A 10,626-nucleotide genomic window follows, 5' to 3' on the forward strand; every position below is an offset into this window, starting at 1 on the left:
CTACTACTCCTACTACTACTATTCCTGCTGCTGCGTTATTGAAAACATTGTTTTTTTTGGTACTTGCTTGTTTGGGGTTTTGGGTTTTTTATTTGTTTCTTTTGTGTGTTATTTTGGATTTTATGGTGTTTGCTGCCATTTGTTCACTAGAGTCAGAAGAGCAGACAGTGATATTTATTCTTTTAACATAATTAATATCGACACATAATTTTAATTTTCGGCTTTTGACACTAAAAATATTTTGTAAAGAATCTTTAAATGTTCTTCTTATTACTAAATATATAACTATAATAAAACCAAAGGTCCTTGAAATCGTCGAGCGTTAATTATTATGATCGGTCCTCGCCAGTTTTTGCAGGACTGCGTTTTCGTCGATATTCCCTTCTTCGGAACGATTCTGTATCTGCCACGCATTGTACATATCTAGTATTATATGCATTTTGTCAACTCCCTTAATTAACCTTGACCAAGTCTTTGCGTTTTGTTCCAGGAAGCTGACGTTGCTATGGGCGACCTGACAGTGTCAACTGAGAGAGCGTCGGTCGTCGATTTCACGAAGCCTGTTAGAAACCTAGGAATCCAGCTCCTGGTGAAGAACCCCGCCTACGGAAGCCCTGAAAGTTTTCCATTCACCAATCCATTCTCCAGTGAACTGTGTCTGTCGATCGCGGCTGCGTGTATTCTCGTCTGTGTCGTCATGTACGTCATTGGAAGATTCAGTCCTTCTGAACGCTCCTCCCCTGGGTCGTCTCTCGACAGAGGAACCGGCACAGACAGACATTTTGGATTGTCCAACAGCATCGTCTTTACGTTCAGTACGATGACGCTACAAGGTGGGTCATCTTCCGACGCGGTGATTGTACCTGCCCCAAGTTCAGCTAGCAAACGTTTCGCTAACGTTCGCGAACTATTTGATTGGTTTCCAACGTGGCCATTTGGTTTATCCTGAAGCGCACAAACCAGTCTAGCAGACGTTTGTCTACTAGCCCTGGGTTGCGTTCAGGCAGCCCGAGCAGAAAAACGTTCGCAGACTGGTTTGTGTGTGTTTCATCAAATGACCACGTTGAGAACCAATCAAATAGTTCGCGAATGTTAGCAAAACGTTTGCTGGCTAAACTTGAGGTTGATTGAATCTGAACGACCAAACCGTAAAACGTGTTCACGGCTGTATCTCTGCACAATGCTTTGCTGCAGATTTCACCCTTCTTGCACTCAAGGCTTGTTTACTAAATCACAACTAAATCCAAACTAACACCGGACCACGGGTAATAGTTATAGAACAGTGGATCTTATTTCAATCAGACTGTGTGTAATAATTGTTATTGTGCATATGGTAGGCATGCTAATATTGACTAGGTTTTGGACGCAGGAAGGGGTAGGAGGCCACACTCTCCCTCCTAATTGTGGAGATTATGCATGCCACATTCATCCCCGTCCCAGCTGAAAGGCGAATTAATAACAATATGTTCTGGACCCTCTAGTTACGAGCATCTTCTGACGCTTATGTCTTTGTCATAACCATTAGGATCATTAACTCGTGACAGAAGTGTCATACCGAGTTTGTCATGGTAGCCTCCTATCATAAAAATATAATTCTACGTTTTTTTCCTGGTATGGCTTGTCAGTCAGTTACCCACAACCATGATATTATTGAAGATTTAAAAGGCCACTTTAGCATTCAAAACTCTATTTATTGGCATAGTCACTTCTAATAGAGGGCGTCTAGATGACGATTTTGATGATGATGATGGTGAAGAAGACGATGATGATGACACTCGTGATGATGATGATGATGACACTCGTGATGATGATGTTGATGATGAAGGTGATGACGATGGTGATGATGATTAGGATGACGATGATGATGATAATGACAATAATGATCATGATTGTGAGAACGACAATCATAACGACGACGATGATGATGATGATGATGATGACAATAATGATCATGATTGTGAGAACGACGACAATCATAACGACGACGACGATGATGATGATGATGATGATGATAGTGATGGTGATGGTGATGGTGGTGGTGGAGGGTATTCACTGGCGACTAATCTGATATGGTTGGAGAGATAAGACCTGGGTGGTAGAGTGTATCTATAAAAAAGACGTACAGAAAGATAGAATCTTCTTTCCAAATATGGGGAAGCGGAATGGACATTACAAGGGAGATAATTTGAATATACTTGTTGACAGAATATTTCTTTTAAAATATGGGGAAGAGAAATAAATATTACAAGGCAGATAATTTAAATATACCTTTTAACTGAATATTTCACAAACAAAGGTCAAGTCAGTTTGTACTACTAGTTAATGTTTCAGGATACAAACACATGCCCCGGTGTATCGCCGGTCGTCTGCTGGCGGCGTTCTGGTTTCTCTTCGTCCTCTTCATCGCCATCGTCTTCACTGCTAATACGACAGTGTTCCTTCTGGCTGGTGGTTCCAGAGCCGAAACTAATCCTGGAATGCCGTTCAGAGACTACACAGACTTAGTGCGAGACACAGATATCAGTGTGGGTGCTATAGCTGGAGGGTCAACCATCAATCATCTGAAGAGATCAAACATCGGGGTATATTATCTTAAATGTTATCTCTACTACATTGTTGTATGTTTTTGTTTCAGATTATAACGCATTGCCCTATCTTGCGTGATCGCAAAAGTCGAAGGCGTCTGTAGTGTCATTTACTTCGTAATATCGATGATGTCGATATTGCAGATGATGTCTTTAATGTCATTGGCGTAGACAATGTCGCTGAAAACATTTGTTTTGTTTAACGACACCACTAGAGCATATTGATTAATTAATCATCGTTGCTGGATGTCAAACATTTGGTAATTGTGACTCGTAGTCATTAGAGGAAACCCGCTGCATTTTTCCATTAGCAGTAAGGAATTTTTATATGCACTTTCCCACAGACAGGAAAGCACATACCACGGCATATGAGCAGTTGTGGTGCACTGGTTGAAACGAGAAAAAAACGCAATTCAGTTGAATGGATCCACCGAGGTGATTCGATCATGCGACGCAAGCACCTCAGGCCAGCGCTCAACCGACTGAGCTAAATCCCGCCCTTGTAATGTCGATGAAGGAAGGAAAGAAATGTTTTATTTAACGACGCGCTCAACACATTTTATTTACGGCGTCAGACATATGATTAAGGACCACACAGATATTGAAAGAGAAAACCCGCTGTCGCCACTTCATGGGCTACTCTTTTCGATTAGCAGCAAGGGATATTTTATATGCGCCATCTCATAGACAGGATAGCACATACCACGGCCTTTGATGTACCAGTCGTAGTGCACTGGCTGGAGCGAGAATGTAATGTTTATGAAGTCGGCATTACGTAAGTGGTATTCGGTGCATCCTTGTTACTGTAGCCATTTGGTTGAATTCAGATTGGCCTCTACATCAAGGGAAATAACAACCGTCAACTCTAAGAACCTGTTTATACATGTATAAACATTTCAAACATGGATTTTTCATAACCAAATATTGTAGGGGTAAAAGGACGGGGGTGGGGTAATATATTGGTGGGTGTTTCGTTGTTTGTTTTGGGTTAGTTTGTGTTGTTAGTGTTAGTGATTGGATTTGTTTGGAGGCGTTTTGTTGTGGTTTGTTTTGTTTTTTGTTGTGGTTTGTTTTGTTGTGGGGTTTTTGTTTGTTTGGGTTTGTTTGTTGTTGTTGTTTTGTTGGGGGGTTTTTTGGGTGGGGGTTTGGGGTTTCTGGGTGATGTGTAGGCGTTGTGGATTTTATTGTGGGGGAGGGATGCGTCTTTATTTGTTTTTTGTTTTTCTTTGTGTTGTTCTAATGCGGTAGTTTTAGCACATTATTGTCTGAGTAAGTTCCACTCGTCTGTCTGCCTGTCTTCTTTTCTATCTATATGTTTCTCATCTTTCTAACTGTGGTTTTCTCTATTTCTGTCCGTCTGTCTGTCAGTCTGGCTGGCTGGTTGGCTGGTACTTCCTCGTTTTGTCTCTGTGACTGTCCGTTCATCCATCCGTCAATATTTATTAGTACATTTACTGTGCCGTATATTTACAGGTTTACAAGCGCCTGTACAGTCGACTTGTTCCTGTGAATGATTACGCTGAGGGAATTGAGAGAGTTCGACAGTCCGATAACTTTGTCATGTTGATGTCATCAAACACTGCCGAGTATATTGCTGCCATGCACTGTGACGTTAAGGTGTACGGACCACTCATCTTTCCAGGAGCTATAGCATTCGCGTTGAAAAAGGGTTTGTATCTGTTTTTACGGCGCAGTGATCGCAATATCCGGTGTAACAATAAAAGCCGTTTTCCATGTGCTTGATTACTATCCCCGATGTTGTAGTGGTTACGCCAACGGATTTAAGACTAATAGGCATGGACTCACATCCGGGTACCGGCTCCCACCCATATCGGATTTTAAAGGCTCAATGGGGAGGAGCAAGGCCGCTACACCTGCCCCAAGTTCAGCCACCGGACGTTTTGGGATTTTGGTTTAATTTCAAGTGCATAGACCAGTCTAGCGGACATTTTTCTGCTCGGTCTGGCTGAACTCAGCCCAGCTTCTGTCTGACAAACAACTAACAAAGCCTTGTCCTAGACATACCGACAGATAGCTGAGGTGTGTGTTTTCCCAGGAATGCGTGCTTGATCATTAATTGAATGTAAGCACAAAAATAAACACACTAGGCTACTGCTAGGCCTAAATAATAATTAGATGGAGGAGGGTACATTAAGGCAAACACACTGACAACACACACTGACAAACACACTAACACACACTGACAACACACTAACACACACTGACAAACACATTGACAACACACTAACACAAACACTGACAAACACACACACACACTGACAACACACTGACACAAACACTGACAAACACACACACACACTGACAACACACTGACACAAACACTGACAAACACACACACACATACATATACACACACACACTGACAATACACTGACAACACACTAACACAAACACTGACAAACACACACACACACACATACACATACACACACATACTGACAATACACTGACAACACACTAACACAAACACTGACAAACACACACACACACTGACAACACACTAACACAAACACTGACAAACACACACACACATACACACACAGACACACAGACGCGCGCGCGCGCACACACACACACACACACACACGCACACACACACACACACAATATTATTAGTTACGCGGTTTTTTGACAGGACGTCCTGAGGCGCAGCCGAAGAAAATACAGATTTTGGAGAGGTGTAAATCCCGTATACCCTGTCAAAAAACCGCTCAACGAATTTATTACCTTTTAGATCTTTGTTTTATAATTTAACAAAAATTACACTAACAGTCAAACTTTTAAATAAGGTACACACACATTTTGAGTTTGAGTTTAATAACATAACATGTCATCAAATTCCTCAAAATTTATTGGATTTTTTTTTTAACAAATAACTATTCAAGGTATTTACAGCTCCTTTTTTTTTTTTTGTCAGCTGTTTGGGTATTAAGATTGTCAACGAGAATTCCGGGTGGTTTTACCCTGAAATCATTTCGAACCCTGTGTTTCGCAAAGGGAGAAAACTCTTAGCGCCTTACTATCTTGTGTGTTTTAAACCTTTATGATTATGTTGTAATCGTGTCGGGAAAACAAAATTGAACACCCGCAGCCGAACAAAACTATTTGTCATGTTGTACTAACATGTAGAATCATGTCACGTTATTACCTAAAATATTTTCGTGATAATTAGTGTAAGTTCTTACACGATAGCTAATTACGCAATGCTAGCACTAGCTTTTAACACGCGAAAAACTACAATCAAGCGCATTTTTTGGCCAAATGTGCTCAAGAAATCTTTAAAAAAAGAGTAAACATAAAATTTACCGAGTTGTGGTATTCCCATTCATAATGAATTCAAGACTTTTAACAAATTTAATCAGTGAAACGTGTTGGAGAAAATTTGGTCGGACTTACCCGCAGTTTGTATTTTTGTACAACCAGTCGAGCAAATCACGTGACATTTCGTACACCCTGGCAAATTCTGTATTTTCCCACAAATCCTATGTTTTCCCGCAAATGGCACGGTGTACTTGTGTTATGCATTAGCTATTAACCAATCAAAACGCATGAAATTTATCAAAAAGGTAATAAACGCATATACACAGACAAACATTCTCATTCTCTCTCTCTCTCTCTCTCTCTCTCTCTCTCTCTCTCTCTCTCTCTCTCTCTCTCTCTCTCTCTCTCTCTCTCTAACACACCACAACTCTTAAGCAAGATAATACGTAGGCGTAAGACCAATAACAGTACTCTCTTAGACCATTACATTCCTTTCAGGTTCGCGTGTAGCACACACATTTAACACGGCTCTGTTGGAACTTCATGAATCCGGTACCATCCAGCAGTTGTATCACAAATGGTGGGTTGAAAACGCTATTTGCAGTCCCGAAGAGATGCGGTACAAAGCAAAGAGCCATGGTATATCTGGGTCGGTCATCAGCCTGCCAGACCTAAAGGGCGCATTCGCCATGTTGCTAGCAGGGGGACTGGCAAGTCTGGCAGCACTGGGGCTCGAACTGGCATACGACAGATTCAAGAGAAAGGTATTTTTAACTCGGCGTTTTGTTTGCAATCTTCTCATCTCTGTGGTGATGAGAAATAAACATTCGGTTTTTTACGTAATGTCCGGTAATATTAGGTTTCCTTGTAGTGCATTGAGGAATGTACAAAAGTCATGTTGATATCAAGTTAAGCTACAGTTACACCGGCCTTAAAGGGACATTCCTGAGTTTGCTGCATTATAAGATGTTTCCAACTAATAAAATATTTCTACGATTAGACTTACATATTAAATATATTTTCTTGCTTAGAATATTAGCGTCTGTATATTCAATGTGTTTCTGGTCGTCTTAATATTTGTAAGAATCTCAAACTGGATTTTGTCTTAAAATAATTTCGTACGTATATAAAATATATATTTTAGGGAATAAAATGAAATTTAACCTACTACAAATATTAGAACGATCAGAAATACGTTTAATAGAATAGAATTGATGCTTAACGACACCCCAGCACGAAAAACATATCGGCTACAGGGTGTCAAACCATGGCAATGCAAACAAATAAGGTGATGATCAACATTAATATAAAAATTCAAGATTTAAATAAAAACAGTGTAAAGAACTGTGCAAAAATACAAATATCACAGATAGATACTGACTTTTACTCAAAATTTTAATTTGTGCTGTATTGGCCATTCTCAAAGAGAATGTTACACCCCTGCAGCACGGTGAGCTTACAGCACGCGCAGGGGAAACACGTTTAATATATAGCCACTAATATATTGTGCAGAAAAATATATTTGATGTGTAATTACAATCGTGAAAAAGTCTCTGTTAGTCGATAACTTCTTAAAGTTTTATTTTATTTAACGACGCACTCAACACTTTTTATTTACGGTTATATGGCGTCACACATATTGTTAAGGACCACACAGATATTGAGAGAGAAAACCCGCTGTCGCCACTTCATGGGCTACTCTTTCCGATTAGCAGCAAGGGACCTTTTATATGCACCATCCCACAGACAGGGTAGTACATACCACGGCCTTTGATATACCAGTCGTGGTGCACTGGCTGGAACGAGAAATAGCCCAAATGGGCTCAATGACGGGGACCGATCCCACACCGACCGCGCATCGAGCGAACGCCGTACCACTGGGCTACGTCCCGCCCATGTATGTTGTACGAAGGCAGTTGACTGTATTCGGCAGGGGAGGATCCAGTACATGATTGGGGGGACTAAGAGGAAAAGGGCACCAGCTCGTGGAAAGCGCAACCCAATAAACAACAAATTAAACACGCAAAAAGAGGCACTGAAATATATTTAGGGGGAACGCGTCCCCATTTTCACCACCCCTTAGAGGGGGGGGGGGGGCACCCATACTATCTGTAAGTTATGCAAGCATAAAACGTAGTGGAAAAATATGTGTGATTGGAGGCCATGTCCGCCATGTCCCCAAGCTTTGTCAGCGGTTGATAGCAAGGAACGTGGTAACTTCGGACTTTGGTAACTTCGGCCTGGTAACTTCGGACCCGAGTAATCTCGGCCCCAAGTAATTTCGGACCGGTAATCTCGGCCTCTGTATTAATGAAAGCAACTTATATCTGGGTTGTTAAACAATCTGATATTATTATTTCAAGATGAGTTTGTTATTTAATTAAACATTTATATATATTCATTGTACATTTTGTTGTGTATTAGTTAATTAACTTTTAAACATTTATTCTGCTCATACTCCGTCCCCTTCTTACTATGGTTTGATTTGGTAGGTGTTCCGGACTCAGTACAAATAATGATGTTGAAGGGTGGCACAACAGACTAAATAAACGTGATCGCCCACATATGCCATTTTATATGCTGATTAGCCTGCTATTCGAAGAGGCCAGATTGGTACCCTTGCAAGTTCGATTGGTGAGCGAGTCAAAACTGAAACGTCACCAAGAAAACAAATACCGAGATCTTCAAAGAAAAATCTTTAAGTACTGGGGAGAATATGTGGAAGGCACACGTAGTGCGCTGCAGCTTCTACGTTCATATTCCAAATTAAATGGACCCGTCCGGTAGAATGAGATATGTGGTCTACAATTAACTGACATCTGCGAACTTTCAGTTTACTTTTAGAAAATGTATGCCTAGATTACTGATTAATAAAAATAGTGCTTAATCGTTTACATAATATTTGATGTTATCACAAATTGTTTTAGTTTATTGATGTAAGCATATAAATTTTAAAAAACGCAACATTTATTTATTCAGGATTTTACTTTTACGTTTGGAATATATATATATATATATATATATATATATATATATATATATATATATATATATATATATGTATATGTATATGTACGTATACGTATACGTATATATATATATATAGTTGGTTAGTATATATTTTATATTCACGATGTGTAAAGTATGATGATAATTGTCCCTCAGATATATCTAGAGTATGTACTATTAAACTGGTAAAAACAAAATATTTTTAAATGTTTAGAAAATAAAGATATATAGTAAATTGAAACTTCTTGTTTTATTTACTAGAAATAAAATATATGTACAACTGGGTATATGTCCCATACTTTTGGAGAAATATGCGTATTGAAATGAACGTTTGAACTGCATATGCAATAAAATGAAAAAACGTATTTCATTTCAACTATTTTCGTGCTTATATTCAATTACGGTTCAATCACATTTGTTATAGCACACACCTCAGTGGTTAATTGTTAGTAGATATATGTTATTGAGAGTGTTAATGAGAAAAAAGGAGGATGTAGTGGCCTTACATCTACCCGTTGTGCCCTTGTGTCACTCTGGGCTGGAACCGGTACCGAGATGCGAACCCTGTACCTGTCATCCTTGTAAGACCGACGTTTGCTTAGACACTGCGCCGTCGAGACCAGTAGAAAAATGTCATCGGAATTCCTCGTAACTAAGCCAATGGGGTCCGAGATTACTTGGGTCCGAAGTTACCAGATCGAAGTTAACAAAGTCCGAAGTTACCCCTATTCGATAGCAATACCACAGGACTTTAATACACTGTAGGTGTGTTTGTGCATTAGTAAACGATATTAAAATTTGATGAAGCGAGATTGTAATTTGAAAATCACCGGTTGTTTTTCTTACTTGATATCGACACTACTGTTAGATAATTATTAATTAAACATGAATTATAGTGGTACATGCATGTTTGATGGTTGTTATGTTCGTTATTTCAGAGATCTTCAAAGGGACAGTCTGCTGCCGACAAGAAAGACATTGACGAAACCGCTGACAACGCTCTTTAGAAGACTTTCAACACGTTTAGTTCCCAATACCTCAGTACTGCATGCATGACTGCATTATGACGGTTATGATACACACAACCAAGTTCACTGAAGGCGACCAATTTTACTACCCTCTAATCTCAGACGATTATAGCAGTTAATACTATTTTAGAATAACTCAACAATGAGTGATGTTTGGGCATCACAAATTGGCTTTCACAAAACTACCATTAATAGGCAGACAATCGGATCAATATTTACAAACTCTCGCAGCTCTCTGCTGAGAAGGTTTTGTGGAATAGGGACCTGAAATAACTACATATCGCTAATCTCTACAACGTTTCAAACAACTCTAACAAATACTGTTATCTCACAAACGTTGTGGACTGCTAACTTAACTACTTGTCGATTAAAACTGGGCGCTGGAATAGCATTCTGTTGGAAGATAGTTTAGACTTTTAAAAATGTGTTTTTGAGAACGTGCCGAAATAAAACAATTAGCGTAGTTATTGTTGTTGTTGTTGGGGGGGGGGGGGGTGTTGTGTTTTTTTGTTTTCTCACTACATTCACCTTTACGGGTTCAGATACAATGTTAGGTACGAACACTTTTTAACTACATTTTAAAAACAAAATAAAAACTGAAAATTGTACATCTAATAAATATAGGGTTGGCCTTTTTTCTAGGTAGGGTTGATCTCCCGCAAACACAATGTTTTGTTTAGGCCTTGTGTATTTTATATCATGTGATACCAATGAAAATGTGA

The 10,626-nt window shown here is 39.5% G+C and overlaps 1 protein-coding gene across 1 annotated transcript in view; it reads left to right on the forward strand.

Annotated features, from left to right (window-relative positions):
* Positions 1-10,368, forward strand: part of LOC121367454 (glutamate receptor 4-like) — a 19,948-nt gene extending 9,580 nt beyond the window's left edge. Inside the window, exons 4-8 of the mRNA XM_041491633.1 lie at positions 491-833; positions 2,332-2,582; positions 4,059-4,254; positions 6,366-6,631; positions 9,815-10,368. Of these exons, the coding sequence (XP_041347567.1) occupies positions 491-833; positions 2,332-2,582; positions 4,059-4,254; positions 6,366-6,631; positions 9,815-9,883 (1,125 nt within the window). The 3' untranslated portion in view covers positions 9,884-10,368. The remainder of the gene's footprint in view (positions 1-490; positions 834-2,331; positions 2,583-4,058; positions 4,255-6,365; positions 6,632-9,814) is intronic.
* The last annotated feature ends 258 nt before the right edge of the window (positions 10,369-10,626 follow it).

The sequence above is a fragment of the Gigantopelta aegis genome, chromosome 3 (genome assembly GCF_016097555.1).
Source record: "Gigantopelta aegis isolate Gae_Host chromosome 3, Gae_host_genome, whole genome shotgun sequence".
Taxonomy (NCBI): Eukaryota; Metazoa; Mollusca; class Gastropoda; order Neomphalida; family Peltospiridae; genus Gigantopelta; species Gigantopelta aegis.